At 45.7% G+C, this 22,275-nt stretch overlaps 1 protein-coding gene across 5 annotated transcripts in view; it reads left to right on the top strand.

Annotated features, from left to right (window-relative positions):
- Positions 1–22,275, top strand: part of LOC116600848 — a 131,628-nt gene that overhangs the window by 81,809 nt on the left and 27,544 nt on the right. For 3 of the 5 annotated variants that reach the window (XR_004289833.1, XR_004289834.1, XM_032361222.1), the window contains exon 3: positions 17,429–17,506. The exons of 1 other annotated variant lie outside the window; for it this stretch is intronic. Coding sequence is in view for 2 of the 4 variants with exons in the window: in XM_032361222.1 (XP_032217113.1) it covers positions 17,429–17,506 (78 nt within the window). In the remaining 2 variants the exon portion in view is untranslated. Of the gene's footprint in view, positions 1–17,428; positions 17,511–22,275 lie in introns of all 5 variants that reach the window. One more of the 5 variants, XM_032361223.1, reaches the window with a different exon arrangement.

Genomic DNA, 22,275 nt, shown 5'->3' on the forward strand with positions numbered 1-22,275 from the left:
CTCCCAATGATGGGAGATTCTCCATAAGAGCTGATAGGAGAGAGGGGCTGTGAATAAGAACGTTCCATTATTCAGAGCTTCCCATTAAAGGGTCAGCTCCATCACTCAAGAATGGGCCATAATGAGTTCTTCCCAGGTGCTGTGCAGCGGGGTGGAGAAGAAATGGCAGTTACTTATATCTGGGCAATAACTTGTTGAAAGACAGCTGTGATACAAATGCACTGGTACTTGTCATGCTTCACGGTCATTAACCTGACATCTCAGTTTTGCTGCACTAGATGCTGATTTGGGTTAGAAGGGCAGTAAGCTCCAGAAGATGGAGTGAGGCACATTGAGTACATGCATTGAGTACGTTATGTTCATGAGATGGTCCTGAGTGCTGCTCTGGTTTTCCTACTTCTAGTGTCGTCCACGGGTTAATGCTTTCTGTCAGTCTTAGAGATACAAGAGGTATCTTGCATTTCATGTGGAAAATATGTAGGCTTATCTTTTGAGGGATGCTTTTGAATGGGGAACAAGGGCCAACGTAAGGCCATTCAGTTGACCCAAGTGTCCAGGGAGCTAGTAAAGGGAGCAGGCGCAACAGCAAGTATTTGGGTGCGTGTGAACTTTTATGCTCATGGTCCCAGACACAGAGGCTCTGACCTGCTGGAAGGCCCCGCCCTCGGCAGTGACTGGTGCTTCCCTGGAGCGGCCACACCGCGGGCTCTGAAGGATACTGGCCACCGAGGCCACAGACTGTCCTCACCCTGGGCCAGGCAGCTGATGGTGTTTGTTCTTCTCTCTGAAGCACAGAAGGCTTTTCTCTGTACATACAGCAATATTCCTGGAGGTAGACCATGAAACATTCTCCCTGTGCCCCAGCAAGAAAGTCTCTTACAGACTCTGCCTTACTTTTGAACAACTGTAGTTTTTACTTTAAAGGCTAATGTCATTGGCTTATTTAGTGGCAAATAAATATTTTAACACCCACGCGCGCGTGCGTGTGTGTAACAAAAATACAAATGGCCAGTCATGGAGGCTGGAATTTTTACGAATCTTTTTTGGAAATAGGTAAATATGAATGGATATACAGGGGTTTGTGCGAGTGTGCATGCGTGTGTATAAAATGTTTGGAAAAGTCCTGGGTGGCCCAAATAATAATTGTAGTTTCAGACCGTCGAAAAGCTTGTATTTTTTAATACAGAAGGAAAAACGAAAGTACACGTATCTTTTGTTAAAATATGAACAAAAATACCTGTCTAAATGTTCTTTTTAAAGTATCTGATGTGAGATACTTACCTACGTATCATTACCTACATAAAATGTCCTAAAATAGGGAGATGCATCCCAGAAGACGTGGGAAGAAATCTGTGCAAATCACTGATGCTGTAACTAAAATGAATCATTGAAGTAAATGGAAGGGACTGAAGTCTGTTCTGCACGTGATCTGTCGGTCTGATGTGAGTCCGGCTCAATGAGAGGGTGTATAAATATGGGCAGGATATTCTGAGAAAGGAGTGGGCCTGGGAGCCTAACCCCCCTGCTACAACACTGTTTCTGTGGGAAAGTATGCTCCCTAAGAACCTTCTTTGAAGCCAGCTCTTGAAATCCTGCTGGTTTATAAGTTGGAGGGCTAAGGGCAAAAGTGATCACCTACTGATCTGTAAAATTCTCAGCACTGTTCCATTATCAAGCATTTACTGAGTAACCACTGAGTGGCTTACACTGTGATAAGCGTAGCAGCGTGAGACAAAAGCCGTCAAGGAGCGTTTCTGCCCTCAGGAAGCTTGTATCTCCTCAGAGAGAGAAAGAGCTGGCCTGTAAAGCCCCCTGAACTCTTTGGTGCCTGCGGCTGCAAAGCCGGAGGCCAGCAGGGGGCAGCAGGAAGTGTGGCTAATCAGGGGGGTGCGGGTGCCACCAGCAGAGCGGTTCCCCCTTCATTTGTAACCCCCAGGGGCACCCCAGAGGCTTTCTCATCTTCCTGGAGAGCCTCATACAAGCTCCAAACCAGGCCCGCACTGAGTGTCATATGATCCCAGCGTGCTGAGCAATTGGAAACCACAAATGGCATGTGGCATTACCTTATTAGGGAAGGTTCAGCCATTCTTTCTTTTCTGTCTTTTCTTTCCTTTCTTTCTTTCTTTCTTCTTCTTTTTTTTTTTTTTTTTCTTTTTGGAGGCTAGGCTCTTGGCAGGCTAGGCTGCGGTGAACCTCCCATCCCCACAGCTCTAGCTCTGAAGACGCCCTGGTGAATCAGCCTTTCTGAGATGTGGAACCTGACTTTGTGTGTTTTGTGTCACTTTCTGGGAGAGTCTACAGTGGGGACAGGCCTTAGCGGATGACTCACAGCAGGCAGAGCCCTTGTCTTCTTCGTGAGAAGCTATTGCTTGTCATTGTTCTCAAGAGGGACCAAAAGCAAGAAGAGCCGTGGGGGGTGGGGCGCAGCAAGTGGGCAGTAAATTCCTGAGTCTGGGGCCTCACTGTGTCCTCCTGGGAAGGCTGAGAGCCTGTGGGGGGAAGGATGTGGCCGAGGCTGGGCGGCCAGGTAAGGCCTCCAGAGCAACCACTGTGCAGTGATTGAAAAGGCCTAAAAATAGCCGTATGCTGTGCATTGCCTCTGAGCAGTGCTTCCCAGGGCCCGTGATCAGCGGGGAATTGCATCCAGGCCTTCCTTGTGGTACCGATCTGGAGTTTTTAGAAGCACTGAGTCCTTGTTACTCCTTGGGCACTTGGGGACAGAGGGGAGGTGACATTCCTAGCCAGAGTTTATATTACAATAATAGTCGTAGTGATGATATCTTTTTATTTTTTTAATTTAATTTTATTTTTTTTAAAGACTTTATTTATTTATTTGACAGAGAGAGATCACAAGTAGGCAGAGAGGCAGGCAGAGAGAGAGAGAGAGGAGGAAGCAGGCTCCCTGCTGAGCAGAGATCCTGATGTGGGACTCGATCCCAGGACCCTGAGATCATGACCTGAGCCGAAGGCAGCGGCTTAACCCACTGAGCCACCCAGGCGCCCCTGTAGTGATGATATCAAAACACGCACTGGTCCGGTGTTTACTCTGCTCCAGGCGCTGGGAACGCAGCATATAGTTCATCATCTCCTTAAATTCCTTAGAGCCCTGGAGGAGTTGTTACATTGTTCTCCCCATTTGGCAGACCAGGCGCTAAGATTTAGGGAAGTTAAGTGATCTGTCCAAAGCCTCACTGCTAGGCAAAGACAAAGTCAGGAGGCGGACCCAGGTCAGGCTGCCTCCACGCTTTAATTACCAGCTCTTCTTCTCTCGGAGGCATTTTTATTTATATTTTCTTACAGATCTTACTTCTCCTTCCTTATCCTGTGTTACTTGGGAAGGAGAGGAGCCCCCCCCCCCCCCGTGCATGCACACACACACACACACACACACGCGTGCGCACGCGCGCACGCACGCATACAATCCCAGGCGTGGGGGTGGGGGTGGAGGGTGAGAAGAGGGAGAGGCATTGGAAAAATAAGTCAGAGAGGAATCTATTTTGAAAAAGGGTTTAGTGAGCAAAGTGTTGAGCTAGCCAGCAGAGAGGGAGAGGCTCTTCAGGACTTCGCGTGCCTGTGTTACAGACCGCTGCGTGGAAACGAGTGGGAGAAACAGAAAGTAAACTAGGACAGGGCAGGACCCAATGGAAGGAAACAAGATAGTCAGCAGAGAAAGAGGCTGTCCTGCCTTCAAACGCAGTGTGTTAATGATTAGCACTCTGCAAACGTTTCGGATCCCACGTGCTCTCAGAGGTATGCAGAACTCTCTTGTTTGGAGGGGAGTTTTGCCTTCCAGAAGACAAAACTCTGACATTTAATGCTGAGTTTCTACAAGGACTGGATGAAATCACCACTAGAAAAACAAGAATGGCAGTGCATGTTAATTATTTCAGGAACCCTAAGAGAGTGCAAGCGAAACACCCGACACCCCAGGGAGAGATGCCCCCCCTCCTCTACCCCATTCTGCTTCCTGCCCCCTTCTTGTTGCCTCCGTTGAAGATCCCACATCCCTTGTATTTCTCCAAAGAAGAAAAAAAGTGCATAAAGGAGATTTTTGCAAAGTAAACCGCATCTTCCCAGAAGCCTAAGGTACCCTTGCGAGGCGGCTCTGACTTTCCTATCAGGCGACTGATCTTTGATTGGCAGCCTGCCTCCTGGACACCCGTTTCTTTCTCTGCCAGGAGCGTCTGAAAAAGCCAGGGATTTCTTCATTGATCTTTAACCAAACTCCTAAATACCCAGGACTTCCCCTCTTGCAAAGAACCATTTTGGAAACAGAAGAATCCTTTAAATAAGTAAATTGTAGTCCACTTCGCAGATCTCTCCCCATTCCCCCAGCCCCTCCCACTCCGCCTTTTTTCCCCTAAAAGGAAGGCTCTTCATTCCTGCTGGCCTTCCCCTGCCCTCCTCAGACTAACAGTCTCTGGTTTTAATATAGCAGGTTCTGTAACTATTTGTCTTTTGCAGATTAGGAGAGTGAAACATTGCAGCCGCTCTCTGTGGGTTCCCATTCTGCCCCGATGAATAGAACTATGCCTCCCCATCCTTCTCCTCCTGGCCAGCAGCCTCAAGTCCCCTGGTATCTCTGCCTTGGCACGGGGAGCCGACATTGTTTGCATAGCGTACATTCCTGGACAATTGAGCTAGCCAGTTTAACCTTCAGAGCATCCCCGTCGGTTTGTGGGTGTTTGTTCCGGGGCGAGGGGGAGAAGAGATGGTGACTTTCATGGGTCACACATGATGCTACCCACACACACCGAAATTCCAAATCTTTGGACTCCGGAGATTAGCTGAAAACTGTGTTGCCAAAATTCACAAGCAAAATCAATTGTTGAAGGTACTTCAGTCTTTCCAGAAGCAGACAGCGTTCATACTTGCTTTTTACAGCAGTCCTCACTCACCTCACTCCTGTCTATTGAAAGCCTTATTTTAAGATTAGCCCCATTTCATTTATGTTGAAATTAATCTTCATTAATTAAGATGTAATAATAGCACATCTTTCTTAAAATACATTATGATTGGCATCTAATGAGGGAGCTTTTAAAAGCCTTATCCCAAAGGGGCGCCTGGGTGACTTAGTCGTTGAGCCTCTGCTTTTGGCTCAGGTCATGATGCCGGGGTTCCAGGATAGAACCCCACATCGGGCTGCCTCCTCAGCGGGAAGCCTGCTTCTCTCTCTCCCACTACCCAGCTTGTATTCCATCTCTCACTGCCTCTCTCTCTGTCAAATAAAAAAAAAAAAAAAAAAAAAAAAGTCTTATCCCAAAAACCAAGCCTTGGATCACCCAACACTCAGAAAACTCTTTTTGCTTTTAAAGATCCCTATTAGGAATTATTTCTAGTTTTGTGTACATGAATGTTGGTTCCAGAAATGACATCAGGAAGGATATAAGTCAAAACTCACCAGTCTCTTCCATTTATTTTGTGTGAACTATTGAATTATAGCTCCCTCCATCACCTACCTCCCCTCCAAGAAAACTTCTAAAATATTACTTACTTTAGGGATGTCTGCTGGCCTTTTGCTTTCAAATTGGAGTTTAAGCTTTCACATCATTATCACCAACCTTCCTTTTATCTCTACTCACCTTTGCTCAGATTCTAAAAGAATGAATGTTTTAGAACCTAGAGATCAAAATTGTAATCTCTCTGAATTACTTACCAGTACTCATTAGGTTAAGCATGATTTTTTTTTTTTTTTGGCACATAATTTAAAAATCAAAACACCAACTGGTGGATTTAAGCCAAACCCCTATTTTTAGAACAGTGTAAAAAAAAAAAATTGCAGATTTTATTTTAGGCCACACAGACGGACAGTCATGGAGGAGGCTCCTGGGCATTTTTCCATCCCCCAGTGAAGAGCTAGTGTGACCACCTCCTCTTTTGGGCAGCTGCCTCCCTCCGGACGCCTTCCCCAGCACAAGCCACTTCCAGACCTCTGACAAATTGGTTCCTGGGAAGAAAGGATGTTGCAGATTTAATTTTAAAAAAAAGAAGAAGAAGAAGAAGAAAGAAAGAAAACAAAAAGTGTTTTGTAACTTTCCTTTTAGTTATCAAGCATTTGAGTGCTCATTGAGCTTGGGGGGAAATGGAAACTTTTTTTTTTTTTTTTAATTAAAAATGGAGGAGAAAAGTTTCCGTATGTATTCTTACAGGAGTCAACTTAATTATGCCTTTGTCAGCAGGTAGTTTATAGGGGAGTCAATTTTTAAAGAAGGAGAAGGCTCTGGCCTTTAATTATCCCAGCTGGTATTCAGCTTTAGAAAGTCAGTGTACCTGCTGTGTATGTTAATTTAACCACTTTATAGCATCTGAACTCTTCCATTCCTGGACCAAACCAATTCCCCAAAGAAAAGAATTCAGAGGAGTCAGGTGATACAGAAGAGCTTTATACTTGCACATCTTCCCTTCTGTCTCTCTGTACTCTTTAATTAAAATTTTAGGTCAGTTTTAGCTTTTTTTTTTTTTTTTGGTTTTTGGTTTTTTGCTTTTCATGCTACTTCAAAGTCATTTGTTCACTAATTCATGTGTTACGTTCCACAGGTTCAATCAATAAATAGTTAAGTGCTTATTTTTGGGGGGATATAGATGAAGATCCCCTGCCTTCAGAGACCTTAGCTTTTAAGGAGACAGAGAGAAAGTAATAAGGGGCTTATTCCAGACCATAGTAAGTGATCAAATCATTTCCACCAACATTTATTTATTAAGAGTCCACCTGTTACCCAGAAATAGGAGATGGTCTCGTAGAACACTTTTCACAGAGGGGCTCTCAAGTTTGCTTTCTTATTTTTCCCTAACCCCGTGAGATAAGGGGGACAGGTACCATTTTCTTCATCTTTGAGGAGAGAAAATAAAAATTCAAGGACATGAAACCATTTGTCCAAAGTCACAAAATTCCTCTGTGGGAGAACCAGAACCCAGAGCCCTGGGAGCAGTTTCTGCCCTCTTTCTTTCCCTGTCACAGGAGGCCTAGTAGCTTTAACACAGGAGGAAATGGGGCCCAGAAGAATACAGTGCCTTTTCCAGATTGCACAGCTAACTCCTGTCAGATCTGGGACTAAAGCCTAGAACCCTTCCAAATGGATCCTTTCAGTTCAACAGTTCAGATCAAAAGCCTGCTGGGTCCCACAGCCAATGTCCGTGAAGGGCTGGCTCCTTGGCCACTAAGAGATCAGATTTAGGTACCTCTTCCACTGATGACATGTCCATTACCCCTGGCTTGGCTTACCAGCTGTGTGTAGATGCCAGCATAAGAGAGACTTGTACTTTGTTTCACAGCGTTTGTGGAATAGTTACTATGTGCCAAGCACTGTTCTAAACACCTTACAGATATTACCTCATTCACTCCTCAGTGCAGACTGAGAGATGGGTACAGTTGTTACCTGCATCTTGGAGATAAAGAAAGAGGCACAGAGATTAGTAAGTGACTTGCCCTCAGTCACACACCTCGGAAGTGGCAAAGCTGGTCAAGGCCTGACAGGTGGCTCAAGTCTGTGAACTTAGCCAAGGCTTTGGGTGGGTAAAGGGGATGGCATATTGCCCCAAGGAGGGACAGAAGATTTGGGTGGGACTAGAGAAGCCTAGGTTCAAATCCCAGATCTGCCTCTTAGTAGGAGTGGGATTTGGCACAAATGATCGAACCTCTCTGGACATCATTCTTCCCATCTGTAAAATGGGACTAAAGCATAGTTCATTGGATTATAGTGATGATGAAAGGAGATTGTATTTACATAGCCCTTCACAAAAACACCCGAGTCCTTGTGGCCGCTCCGTAGTAGTAGTGCTTACACATTCAAGCTTTTGGACCTGAGCCTTGTCTTCATCCATTTCTGGAAAGCTGCACTATGATATGCAGGCTCTCTGCAGATTACCAGTTGGCATCCCTTTTCATGAATGTGCTTTACATATCTGAAAATCAGTTAGTTAAAAAGGTGCCTGAGTACGACATGAGGGCTAGGGAAGAAGAAACTGCCCGGGTAGCTGTTGCCTTTCCCTGGACACCCCAAGAACTTTGGCTCGGGCTGTAGACCCACATGCAACAGTTGGCAGCTCAAAACCCCCGCTGCTTAACCTAGAACCATCATGCTCAGAATGCATCTGAGGGATCTGCATTCAAGAGCAAAGGTTTGGAGCTCATCTGTCTAAGGTCAGATCCCAGCACTGTGATGCTTGCTAGCTCCAATTTACTTAATTTCTTTGTGCCTTAGTTTCTCCCTACGTCAAATGAGGATCATAGTAGGTGCCCTCATAGCATTAGTGTAAAGGTTAAATAAATTAGTTGTTGCACAGCATTTAGCACAGTGCCTGATACATAGTAAGAACCCAGTCAGTACCACTGAGCGTATCCTTAGTAGTGGTTTCATCATTCAAGCAATGACCTCTGGGGACTTCCTCCCTTCTCTTTCACACACTAACACGCCTAAAGTGGCGTGTTACGTTATTACAGTATGAGCCATTTTCAGTACTCTACTTATAGGAAAATATCATCCTCTCCATCTCAATACATTTCCAGAAAGTAATGTAGCATCCAACTGATGTTCCCCAGCCTCCCAGGGAGCAGTACTTTCTTTTTTTTTTTTTCTTCTTTTTTTTTTTTTTTTTTTTTTTTTAGGATTTTATTTATTTATCAGAGGGGGGGGGGGAGAGCGAGCACAGGCAGACAGAATGGCAGGCAGAGGCAGAGGGAGAAGCAGGCTCCCTGCTGAGCAAGGAGCCCGATGTGGGACTCGATCCCAGGACGCTGGGATCATGACCTGAGCCGAAGGCAGCCGCTTAACCAACTGAGCCACCCAGGCGTCCCGGGAGCAGTACTTTCAAAGAAAGCTAGATGACTGGTCTGCCTCCGAAAGTCGCTCCGGCTGCTAGAAACATCACAGCCACCTTTATTAATTGCTCTTTGAGTTTTCTGGAGTTTTAAATTTTTAAACATTTAAATTTTTAAACATTTGGGGGGGTTGTTTGTTTTTTTCCTTTTGTTCGTATTTTTGTCTTTTGGGTTTTGTTTTGGTGACAGGGTCAAGAAGCAAATTCAAATATAGGTAGATAGGAATAAACCTCAGCTGTCTTCTTTCCCTGGGGCCTCACCTTGCCAAGGTGCTTCTGTCCAGGGGCATTCTGGCCTGTTGTCCTCCCTCCCTAACCCAGCCAGCCGGTTGGAGGCCTCACGCTCTGGCTATGGCCTTAGGCTGTGCAGGCAGCAAAGACAAAAACCTCTCAACTGCTGGACCCAGATCTTGGTGTCATGGGATTAGGGGCCGTTTTCATTATTTGCTAACAAAAATGTGTTGCATTTTGCTTTATGTAACCGTGTTTTGGTAATGTTGGCCTAACTGGCTGGCTGTGGTAAAAAGAACCTTGCTTCTGCTTCAGGTACGAGGTACAACACATACTAAATGTTAATGGTGAGAATCCAAGATTCAGATTCCTGAAATACTAGAGGGCATTTCGTGTTTGCCCAGCTTCCCCTCCTCCTTCCTTCCTTCAGACCCTGGAAAGTGACTTCAGTTAGACCAGCCAGAGATGCTATCCTTAGTGAATTTAGCCTTATTCTGAATTCTGCCCTTTAGGATCAGAGACCTTTGTTCTTCTGATTAACAAGTAGACAGCTTGTGCCTTTACCCTTCTAATGAATAAAACACAAGTATTTTGCATACCTGTGTGGCATCTAATATCATATGTTTACTGTTTTTCTTTAAATCTATTTCAAGTTAACTCAGCTTTTAGGTTAGCCTCTTTTTAAAAAAAAATTTTTTTATTTAAATTCGATTTAGTTAACATACACTGTATGATTAATTTCAGGGGTAGAATTTGGCGATTCATGAGTTGCGTGTACACCCAGTGCTCATTACGCCAAGTGCCCTACTTAACGCCCATCACCCAACTCGGTTACCCCATACTCCCACCCACCTCCCCTCCAGCAACCCTCAGTTTGTTCCTTATAGCTAAGAGTCTCTTAAGATTTGCCTCTCTCTCTGTTTTCATCTAATTTTATTTTTCCTTCTCTTCCTCTTTATTTTTCCTTCTTCATCTGTTTTGTTTCTTAAATTCCACATACAAGTGAAATCATACTGTATTTGTCTTTCTCTGACTTATTTTGCTTAGCATAATACCTTCTGGTTCTATCCACGTTGTTGCAAACGGCAAGATTTCATTCTTTGAGATTGCTAAGTAATAGTCCACATCTTCTTTATCCATTCATCTGTTGATGAACATCTGGGCTCTTTCCATAGTTTGGTTATTGTGAACATTGCTGCTGTAAACATTGGGGTGCAGGTGTCCCTTTGAATCACTGTGTTTGTTTCGTTTGGTTAAATACTTAAGTAGTGCAATTGCTGGGTCATCGGGTAGCTCTATTTTTAACTTTTTGAGGAGCTTCCATAATACTATTTTCCAGAGTGGCTGTTCCAGTTTGCATTCCCACCAGAAGCTTAAGAGGGTTCTCCATTCTCCTCATCCTTGTCAACATCTGTCATTTCCTGACTTGTTCATTTTAGCCATTATGACTGGCATGAGGTGGCATCTCATTGTGGTTTTGATTTGTATTTCCCTGATGCTGAGTGATGTTGAGCATTTTCTCATGTGTCTGTTGGTCATTTGCATGTCTTCTTTGAAGAAGTGTCTGTTCATGTCTTCTGCCCACTTCTTGACTGGATTTTTTACAGTAGCCTCTTCGTAAACAATATCATCCAGAAAACCATTGGTCTAGGGTGTAATTATGTTTTTCTAACAAACATTAAAATAAACATTAGCTATTATTATTAAAGAATGTATGTCTGTGACCACCAAAAATCACTGAATGTTCCAAAGAGTGGAATATAGCACTCTTTGACATCGAGACCAATCACATGGTAATTTGCTAGCATTCTTTCACTGCAGAATAGTGACTTTATTTATAACCCAAAATATTTCTCTTTGGGGGGGGGGGCGACGTCACTTTGCACATACTGTTCTGCACTGTTTTTCTTCTTTTTCTTCAGCTTAGTTGGACTCCGTCATTTAAGGCTCTAAAATGTACTCCTCTTTTGAGATAATCATCCTCATTATCTCCTGGAGTGACCTGAGGATGAAAGCTCCAAGCACAATACGTGGCACAGAGTTAGAGCCATTAGGAGTGAAGACCTCTTTGGTCTGCAAGGGTGCTTTCTTCTCAGCTGAACTTAATCAAATCTTCAGGATCACGGAATTCCTAGATTCCTTGTGAGTCTGTAGTATAGTGGCTTACCTCTGGAAGAAGCCCAGCACATACTTATAATAATAAAGATTGGGCAGTTGGAGAATAGTCAGGGGTAATAAACAGAGACTGGAGTCAAAAGGATAAAATGTTTCTTGATACTAATGCATGTTGCTGTGAAGGAGTCTTTTCGTGAAGGCCTCTTTTCAAGTGATTTCTGGAGGAGTGCTGGAGAATCTGTGTCTGGCGAGCTGTCCCTCATTCATGCCGCCTCTGGGAGGAGAAGGAGGAAGAACTGAAATTATCTCAGGACTTGGAAGTTTTTGATTCCTAAGCCTGTCATTGGTCCCACCACCTGCTTGACACATTAGAACAACTTTTCAGAAGATCTTTTATTACCCCGTGGTCAAAAACTCAGATGTGGGAGGACTCGGGCCAGGACAGGGAGCGAGACCCATCTGCCCCAGCTCAGCAACCATATGGGAATGTGTTCTCTGTAAACGTGCCAGATACCTGGGTTTTTATATGAAAACTCTCCATTTCTAAATGTTGGCACTCTGTGTATGTGTTTAACTAATTCCCTGCAGGCAAAATAAAACAGGTCTGCAGGCCAGTCCAGCCCTCCAGCTGCCAGTTGGTGAGTTTTGACCTACAGTTTGCTGCCTTGATTTTAGAGTTTGTCCTTACATAATACAGTAGTTTTTTCAATAACTTGCTCTAATGTCAAGCAGCTAGTTTAATTGTTATAAACTCTAAGAAAGCTAGAATCAAAGAGCAAGTTGTAACTTTGGTGCTAAGTTCCTGTTGGGGGGGTGATCCAGCTCTTCCAAAATCTGAGAACCAGCTGTTAGCCATGAAGCTTGGACTCAACTTTTCCCCCTATTTGCAAACAAAAGAAACAGATGCCAGGCAGTTATCAGTACAGGTAACATGGTGTAGGGACTTAGGCTAGAATACAGCGAACTTTCTTCCATTTCAATGCATTTTTGTAGAGCGGTAGGAGCAGCTTGGACGAAAAGTCCACGTTGGGTGCACATGGCAATGACCTTATAAAAGAAGCGGCCTTGAAGTCCAGGTGTGCAGTCATTTGGAATAGCCAGGAATTCTGACTTGTTTATTCTCCCCAAAGCCCTGAAGAGCTTTAACAAGCAAACAAAAAAAACCATTTAAACCATCAGAAATGTTTTTTAGTTCTCAGCACTCATAATCTTTAAGAAGTCATTTTCTGTCTTCTTTCCCCAGTGTGTATTTTATAAAAATGAACTGAGGTCCAAATTAGATAAGCTATATGATTAATGCATAACCTTAATATCTGAGCTGAAGTGGGAACAGTCAGTGGAGAGCAACATTTGGAGGAGGTAGTTCATTTTAATTCTTTTTTGTTCTAAGATCTACTGGATGAAAGTACGAAACTGGTGATACCCTGTTTATCCGTCCATATTCGTGGAGTACCTGGTGGGTTATACATGTAGTGCACTTATGAATGAAGCCGTAACATTTCATTACCCTAGATCAGAGATTGGCAAACGTGTTCTGTAAAGGGCCAGATAGTAACTCTTTCAGGCTCTGTGGACCATGCAGCATCTTCCACAAGGATTCAGTTCGGCCACTGTAGGGTGAAAGCAGCCATGAATAATACATTATCAAGTGGACATGTCCATGTGCCAGTAAAACTTTACTTGAAAAAATTGACAACAGACTGGATTTGGCCTTCAGGGAATAATTTGCCTCTGCTCTAGCTGAGTGAGGAAGAAATATGGGATACTTGATTATATTTATTTGTTATATTCTTCATTGGTTTTATTATTCAAACAACAAAAGCCAAAGTGCATTCATAGTCCTATCTAGGCAAATCAGTTTCATCTTTCTATGTTCAAATCACTCTTTGTCCATCTGCATATATAATCTCTATACACCTTGTGAGTAGCGGAGGTACAAATGTTTTCCTTAATGTACTGTCCTAAATATTTTTATATAGCAATATGGTCTTCAAAATTACACCTTCAGTGATGTAGGATGTTGCCTTTTGCTGACATACCATCAGTTATCCACTTGTATGTTTTGTGAATTTTTATTTTTTTTCTTCATTTTTCAGCAGATAGTACTGTAGTAAATATCTCTATGCACATGCCTTATACTTTGGATTATTTCCTTAGGATAAATTCCCTAGGTTAGAATTATTGGTTCAAAAGATAGGGACTCTTTTTTTTTTTTTTTAATGCATTTTGGAAAAGGATTGAAAAGTAACTTTGGAAGAGTATAACTACTACCCACAGCAGTTCCAGCTTCACAGTGGCGTTCATGGCCACATTAGGCTTCAATTAAGCAGGCCGTTTGAACTTGGACTGTCTGAACTCACTGTGTCTGCTTCGTGCCCAGCTCTGGTTTGCTGTAGTGTACAAGCGTGGAAACATAACACTTCCCTCCCACTGAAACTCATCTGCTGGGTATTCTTAGCAATAGGGGGATCATTAGGAGTAAATCTCTAACTTTCCAAGTAGACAACTCTGAAGCAGACTCCTCCTTTGAAGGTATAGGTTTTTTTTTTTTTTTTAAGATTTTATTTATTTATTTGCGAGAAAGCAGGAGACAGAGCACAAGCGGGGGGCGGGGGGAGCCAAACGGAGAGGGAGGAGCAGACTCCCCGCTGAGCAGGGAGCTTATGTAGGGCTCAACCTCGGGACCGTGGGATCATGACCTGAGCCGAAGGAGATGCTTAGCTGACTGAGCCACCCAGGCACCCCAAGGCATAGTTTTTTTTTTTTTTTTAAGATTTTATTTATTTATTTGTCAGGGACAGAGAGAGAGAGAGAATGAGCAAGCATAGGCAGACAGAGAGACAGGCAGAGGCAGAGGGAGAAGCAGGCTCCTTGCTGAGCAAGGAGCCTGATGTGGTACTCGATCCCAGGACGCTGGGATCACGACCTGAGCCGAAGGCAGCCGCCCAACCAACTGAGCCACCCAGGCGTCCCCAAGGCATAGATTTTAAACACCGCTTCTGGAAGTCCATCGTTGATGCCTGGGACCACTTGGAGCCCCTTTGCTCTGTTATTTCCCAGCACAGAGCTCACCCCCATACAACATCTACAACACTTCTTGTCGCCTGTGTAATGCCAGCCTTCCCTCAGTGCTCCATCCCTGGTTCCTCTGACAGATCCTGGCAACCGTAGGTGTCTGATAAACTTAGGTTACGTAAAGACCCTGCTGGTCCTTGTGTGGCGACTCTGTTGTACATTGGTAGTCAGTGGGTAGGAGGTTGTAGAGACTCACTCAGTTCTCCAGTAGAGCCTGGAATTCAGATGATCTTCCAAGACTTAAATTGGCAAAAATCCAAACGCAGTGGGAGGGGATGGACCATCAAGATGTCACCTGAAGGAGGGGATCTCAGAGCAGGAAGAGCTAGCCTTAAATTCTAATCACGGTCTGAGTATTAACAGAAACTATGGTCCCTGGAGTTCTCCTCCTAGAGAATGTGTTCCTGGAAAGCAGGAGCTCTGCCTGTAGTCTGGAAGGGAGAAGAATCAGCTGATGGTCACTGAGCATTGTCCAGACAGATATCTGCTAGACCTCAAGGTGGCCTTCGGACCTCACCACAACCCAACTGAGCCATCTCGCTACTACTCACTTCCCTTTGCTTGGCCCATGTGCTCCCCAGGCAGCCTCCCCTTGTCTCCCGTGGCATCCTCCCTGAAGCCCCTGGTCCCAGGGAGGGCTGTCCTGTGCAAGGAGGAGCAAGCCCACTGGTTCTTCTCTTTGAGTTTGACGAGCACAGGTCATTCATGGAGAGGGTCCCCTCTGAGGGCACTGATGGGGTTTCAGAACCCGACCAGCAGAGGCCTAAACTTGCCCATAGTGTCTCACGGTTGTGCTGCCTTAGCCCAAGCACAGAGCAAGGAGTAGCTGGCTTTCTACCTTCGGGGCACCTTGCCCATCACCCTTGGGCACCTTCCACCTGCCTCAGATCTGTCAGCCAGCCCTGAGGAGAGCCACACATGGTCAGAGACCAGGCTTTGGAATTGAGCAAAGCCGGACCCTCTAATGAATAAGGGAGGAAGAGGCCGATGTGAGCAGGAACTGGTGGGAGACGGGACTTTTGTGAAAGCCCGAGGGTGGTGAGGACTGGCTGAGCCACGGGGCGGCTCAGCAGAGCTCCCTGACACCACCACCACCACCACATCCAGGTAGGACTTGGGACTACTTCTGCAGTGGCTGCTAGAATAATTTCTGTGATCTCCTTCTCACCGAAGTGTCAGCATCCCGCTAACCGCGGGCCCACGCAGCAGAGTCACTGAGCCACCCAGACACTCTGCCATTTCCTCGGCCTTCTTATCTCATATTTGCAACTTAAACCCAGGTTCAAACCCTGCCTCTTCCAGTTGCCTGTGAGACCACGGGCAACTCCCATACACCTTCTGAGTATGTTTCCTTATTTGCAAAATGCTTGTAATATTATACACCTTGTCAGGTCGTCGTATAGGTTAGAAAGTAAGAACAGAAGTTGGCACATAAGACACACTCAATAAATGGTATTTGTAGAATTCTGTCACTTAGTCACTCAACACATGCATACGAGGCAGTGTTCCAGGAGCTGGGCAAACAGCATTGAAAAAGACAGACCTTGTCAGGTGCAATGGTGCGTGCCTGTGATCCCAGCTCCTCAGGAGGCTGAACAGGAGGATTCTGTGAGCTCATAGGTTCTGGGCTGTGGGATGCTAGGCCAGCTGGGGGTCTGCGCTAAGTTTGGCATCAACATGGTGACCTCCCGGGAGTGGGAGACGACCAGGTTGCCTAAGGAGGGGTGAACCTGCTGAGGTTGGAAAAAAAACTCTCACAGAGCTCAGATTCTAGGAACAGAGGTAGGGAAAAAACACACAGAATGTAGTATGAGGCAGTAATCCGTGTTCAGAAGAAAACAGAAGCACAGTAAGGAGAAAGAAAGTGACAGGTGGGGTAGGATGATGACTGTTTCAAGCAGGACAATCAAGGAATTGCCATGCTGAGAAAAAGGATGTGAGCAGAAACTGAAAGGGAAAAAAACAAACAGAGATGTTTGTTTACATAACCCAGATATGTAAAGGAAGGGCATCCCAAGCAAGGGAACAGCATACGGTAAGGCCCTGAGGTGGGAGCAGGCCTGGCACATTTATGACCACAAGAATTAGGGGGAGAGTGGGAAAGAAGCCTGGAGTAGTGGCCAGGAGCCGGATCTAGGGTCTCCTAAACCATGCTAAGACCCTGGAATTATTCTAGGAATTAAGGGAAGCCACCAAAAGATTTTGAGCAAAAAGAACAGTGTGATGGGATTCAATTAAATTTAGCTGCTGATTGTAAAGTAAGTTGTAGGGCAGAAAGAGAGGAATAGGAAAGGGAGAGGGGAGTGTGGCCTGGAACATGCTGGGAGCATAGAAGCATAGAAGTAACAGCAAGCTGCTGGGTTCAGGATGTGTTCTTGTAGCTGGTGCCAGCAGCACTTTCTCCCCAGATTAACTGCTGGTCATGAAAGGAGACCGGCATGACTCCAAGTACTTGGGGCCTGAACGTTGGATAAATGATGTTGCCATTTCAGGGATTGGGGAATGCCAAGGGAGGAAGGGTTTTGGCAAGCGGAAGGGGAAGAAACCGGAGGTAACCTTCCCAGTGTTGAGTGTGAGATGCATGTCCAGTGGATATCCAGATGGAGACGTTGAGCTGGTGGGCAGATGTTAGAAGCCACAGCCTCCTGGGAGAGGTCAAAGCTGGAGATGCAGAGGTGGGGGTGCTCGGGACTGTGAGAAGGCCTTGCCGTAGACCGAAGCTCTGGGAGGACAGTGACCGTCTCCGTTTCACTCACCTCTGTCTACCCAGTGTAGGTATTCTGTACGTGTCTGGTGAGTAAATGCATCGGTTGCACAGTGACTGTGGTTTAGTGCCAAACGAAATCGTTGACTGAAAATTTGCTTTATTATTCCCAACAAAAAATAGAAACCTGGTATGTAGTTTCTTAAGAAATAATTAGCATGTGATAACATCAAAGTGGGCCACTGAAAAGAACATTTGACTCCACTTAATGCAAAAGTTCAAAATCTGTGGACAGCGGATGGTAAGGAGAGTAGACTATTTCTGACCAAGGGTCAGAATGTTGATGGGGCCATGCACTGACAAGAAGGTGAATCAATAAAATCTTGAACATCAGTGCACTGTTATCCAACTGTAGGAAGATGTTGTGATTAATAAAAGAGAACAACACTTGTGTTAATTTTTTGTCATTCTGTGTTCTCATAACAGGTGCCAAAGAACACCTGTCTTCAGAGGGAAGAGAGTTCAGTCAGCATTTGTCCATTAAAAGGAGCCTTTTTTACTGAAGTAGGTGGGAAATGGGGATCTACTCCAAGCCCTCTGTTTTACTGATGAAGAAAGGGAAGAGGGGTGGGATTAAGTGAGTTGAATAAAGTAAGTAGCTGATTAACGACTGGGCCTCCATGGACCATAAGCTGGGTAGAAGCTCTCTCTCCACCACCCCATGTCTATTCCGTCTCTCAGCACCAACTTTTTTCAGACCAGTAACCGAGGTATTGCCTTAGAACATCATTCATGTCTAGCCATGGAATTATTTCGATGACTTATTTTGTTAATGATTTAATATGAGAATTATAATTAGAGTTTGCTTTTGCTCATTTCAAAATCCACTCACAGTTGCCTAAACACATTCTATTTGGCAGAGTGAAAGAATAGTCCCAGAAGGGTCAAGGAAAGTGAAATTTTTTTTTTTTTTGAAGATTTTATTCATTTGAAAGAGAGAGAGAGCCAGTGCGCTCAAGTGCGTATGTGAGAGAGAGCACAAGTATGCAGAGCCTACTCAGGCAGAAGGAGAGGGAGAAGCAGGCTCCTTGCTGAGCAGGGAGCCCAATGTGAGGCTCCATCCTTCCTGACCTGAGCTAAAGTCAGAGGCCTAGCCAACCGAGCCATCCAGGCACTCCGGGAAGTAAAATTTTTAATGTGCTGTAGGTCATGTACCAACTGATTCTCATGTCAAAAGTTAAGAACTGATTTGCGTTACAAATATCATTTTAAGAAAGTTTAGAAGCCCACGTAGAATTTCAGGTTGGGACATATCTGAATATCCACATTTCTCCGTCTAAATCCCAGCTGCACAACACCATCACCTGTATGGACTGCAGCCACGCTCACTTCTCCAGGCCTCAGTTTACATATCTGCAAAATGGGGAGAGAGACACTTCCTTTCCAGCGTTGCTGTGGGCATTAGGTAGCACACACATTTGGGGCCTGCACAAAGGCCCCGGGGAAAAGAGACCAGCTCCCCTTTGTCTTACATATAGGGAAACTGAGGCCTCTAAGGATCCCCAAAAAACTAATCTGAGTTTAGCCTGGAGTCCAGTCCCCTGGGTTGGACTTACCCTCCAGCTCAGACTCTATCTCCTGATGGTCTTCTCTAGGCTGTGCTTGCCAGGACAGTGCCTGTCCATACTCATGGGCAGCATCCTGGTAAGAGGAAGAGGTGCCCTTTGCCCGCCCTCCCAGAGTTGGTATCCCAACTCTTTGCACAAGTCCCCGAGAGGCTGCCAAGGTGCTCCATTACTCACACTATCCCTGGCACGCAGTGCAGCTGGCCCAGCACAGGTTCATTTACATAGTTGCACAACAGGAAGCAAGGCCAGTGTGTAGAGCTGGCTCACCCCGAGCAAATTACTTCAGGTGCCCTGCGTCTGGGAGCCCTGGGCTCTGCCCTTGGTTTCCACTCTAGCTTCAGGGAGCCACAGTCTCCCACCGCAGCTTGGTGGAGTTTGGGGAGGGGGCACATTTTGGTGTGTTGTGAACTGTCACATGTTTGGCAGGCATGACCAGAATGGGTGGGGGGTGCCTTTTGTGGAGGCAGAGCTGCTGCAGAGTGCTCCCACAGTGGCTACAAGCGAAATGGCAGATGCATGAGTCACTCCGTGAGACGGGAACGGGAAGACATCCTGTGGGTGCCAAGCCATTTTCAGTTCAGTTAGGAGAATTGATCCCCCCCCCCCCAAAAAGTGTGCATCTCCCTCCTTTCCCCTGACGCAGTGGGTCCAGCGCCTGACTCTGTTGCTTGTGAAGGACGTCTCAGCTTGCTTTCATGCTCAGGGAATTGGCTGGTGTCCTTGGTCTGCGTCAGTTACAGTATCAGAGAACCCTCTTTGCCAAGGAAACTTTTTCTCTGAACGACTTTTTGAAAATATTTTCCCTGGTTTCCCCTTCCCTTGGAATGGTAATGCATTCTATGGTGTTTCAGGACTTTCCTTTGTGCAGACATTTTTCATGTTTCTAACAGGAGGAACTGTTGTTGGTGAACATCATTTGGAAGGATATTTCTGGGGATTCTCTGCTAATTCCCTTGTTCTTCTTAAATTAGTCAGTATTCTTGATCATCAGTTTTCATAGCTGCCATTGATTGACTGCTTCAAGCCAGGCACCATTTTAAGAACTTTGCTTATGCACTGAATCCTCCCAGCGGCTCCATGAAGGGCACAAATTGCTATTATTCCCATTTTACAAATGAGGAAACTGAGGCTCAGATTAAGCCATTTCCAGAGTCGGAAAGTTAGTTAAATGGCGAGAGCCAGACCTTACGCTCTGTTCCCAGCAACTCCCTTTGCCAGCATTTATTCCAAGTGTGGTCAGCAGAACACACTGATCTCATGAGATGTTCCTAGGAAAACATTTCTGTGTTCAGAGAATTGGGGGAAATGCTGCAAACCATATGTCTCTTGCAAATCATAAATGCATTTTAGAAGTCTTGCATGAAAGAAGCCTGCTTATCTTTGTTCCAGTGAGGGTTTTCCAAAATATATGGGACTTGGAGCCTTATTTCCAGATATGCCTGTTAAGTCATAAACACGTTTTGAGAAACATCACACTAGCAAAGGAAGGCTTGCAGCCTGAGGGGTAAGCGTTCAGATCCCATGTCTGCTACTAGCTAGGTAAATTATTTAGCTTCCTCTGCCTCACTTTTCCCCTCTAACAGGAAAATGTAAAAGTACTCTCCTGCACCCAGGGTGATTGTGAGCCCTCAGTCGGTGCCTCTGAAGGACCAGAGGTCTGTTGTGCACGGAGAGAAGTACTTGATGTTCTAAATGTAGCAGAACGAATCAAAACATGTGCTACCTGTGGGGTCTGACCACAACCAAAATGCTGTTTCACCATGTTCAGAAAACACATCACAGAGGCACGCCCTCCCACCTCCCTCTTTCTGTCTGCAGATCCTGACTCGAGGGCAGAGACCTACTCTTCCCTTTGGTGTTCTCCCTAGCTGCCCCGGATTCTCTCTGTCCCTCCCCTATCTGGTTGGTCCAGATAGCAGCTCAGAACGGGGCTTGCGTCTCAGCCTCTAAGTCCGGTTTGGCACACACTCCTCCCGGGACAGGGGACCACTATCTGGCTTAGCCACATGCTTCTGGGTGGCCCCGGGCAGACTTTACAGGGAGAATGTGCTGCTGAGAAGGGAACTCGGGTTCCCTATTTAAACAAGACAGCTGCCCCTGCAAACTTTTGGCCCCTGGATCTCCAGAAGGGGAAACAATTGCAAAGCATTGCACTTTCACTGAATTTGCCACTCCTGTGCCCAACAGCTAACCAGAAGAGCCCCTCCGAGGGGAGTGGATGCTGGGTGAGGAGTCTCGAAATTCTGTAGACTCAGCCTCTGGGCAGTGGTGCCCGAACCACTTTTCAGAACGTCCTGCAGCAGGCAGATATCACTCAGTGGGGTCAGGGTCTTCCCTTCCCCAGGATGTTCTGAGGTTGGTCCTGCCATGACTCTCAAGGTGATTAGGGAGCACTCCACTGGGAAGGAGAACAACTGAAGAAATGACTAGTTTTTTAAAAATGAAACCTATGTGTTTATGTTGCCCTTTGTATTCTTTTAGTCAATTTCAGGAGTCTCAGAATGAGAAAATTAGAAAAATGTACCAACCCTCTGTATGATCAAGTCTGGTTGCTCATAATATATTAATTGTTGAGTCAAAAAAAAAAAAAAGGTAATTTACAGAACTGTATGTAAATGTCCCATTTGTTCAAAAACCAGATACATGTCTAGGGTGTATGAGAAAGCCAGCAGAAGGTGTGCCGGGAAGGAAAGACTGTGCACAGTGGGTACCTCTTCCAAGTGAGTTTAGAAGGAAGGAGTTTTAACTTTTCATTCCATGGTCATGCATATAGTTTGAATGTCTCAATATACTCCTTTTGTTATTGAAAAGGGGAAGAATGTAATAAAAGGCAAATACCCAAGTTAGTTCCATAAATAGGGCAAGACTGAGTAGTGGTGGCCAACCGTGGGTCTCGCCTGACTGACTGAGAGGTGTTGCAGTAAAAAGGAAGGAAATCCAGAACAGACCAGAAAATGGGCCAGTTCCAGTCACAGAGCAGGGTACCCTCCGCAGCCCGTGGCTTCCCAGGCTGGGCCGTTGCAGATGGTGCTGCTGTGTTTTGCTTTTCCTTCCTCATACCTTCCCTGGGGAAGCTACACAAGCTGCTCAGATTCTCCAGAGTTCAACTTCCCCTGAATTGCCTTGGGCCATGATAAAGCCCCTTCCTCACCCATGCCCTGACCAACTGGAGGGAGGCACCCCAAGCTCACACAGACATGGGCACCTTATCACTGGGCCACCCCTATTGAGTCCTCGCTGCCTGTGAAAGCCACGTCCCCAAACCCTGGAGCCCCACCAGGGTGGAAATGATCCATCAGAAAGCCTGGGATGGAGTGGGGGACGGGGGGCGTTCTGAGAGTCAGGAGCCCCAGCGCCTGGGGTTCTCAAGTCCCGGGGGCCTTGGGTAAGTCCTCAGATTTCCTTCGGCCTCCATTTTCTCATACACTGGCAGGACAGAGTATTTAATGACACGGTGGTTGGGAGATGGGATAACAAATTGGAAGAGCTTCAAAAGGTAAAAGGTGGTGATGTGCAAAGAAAAGTCTTCTGGTGGCCTTTATTGTGAGCAGTACTGTACCCCGGGGACCTGCTGTGCAGGGGGTGATTTTTCTTTCTCTTTTGATTTGGAGGCAGAGCCCCTTTCTTTGCAGCATTCAGAGGATTTGCTGTCCCAGAAATCCTCTCTTGATAAAGAACCCCAGGGACCTGAGAGGTCAAACCGTC

The sequence above is a fragment of the Mustela erminea genome, chromosome 10 (genome assembly GCF_009829155.1).
Source record: "Mustela erminea isolate mMusErm1 chromosome 10, mMusErm1.Pri, whole genome shotgun sequence".
Lineage (NCBI taxonomy): Eukaryota > Metazoa > Chordata > Mammalia > Carnivora > Mustelidae > Mustela > Mustela erminea.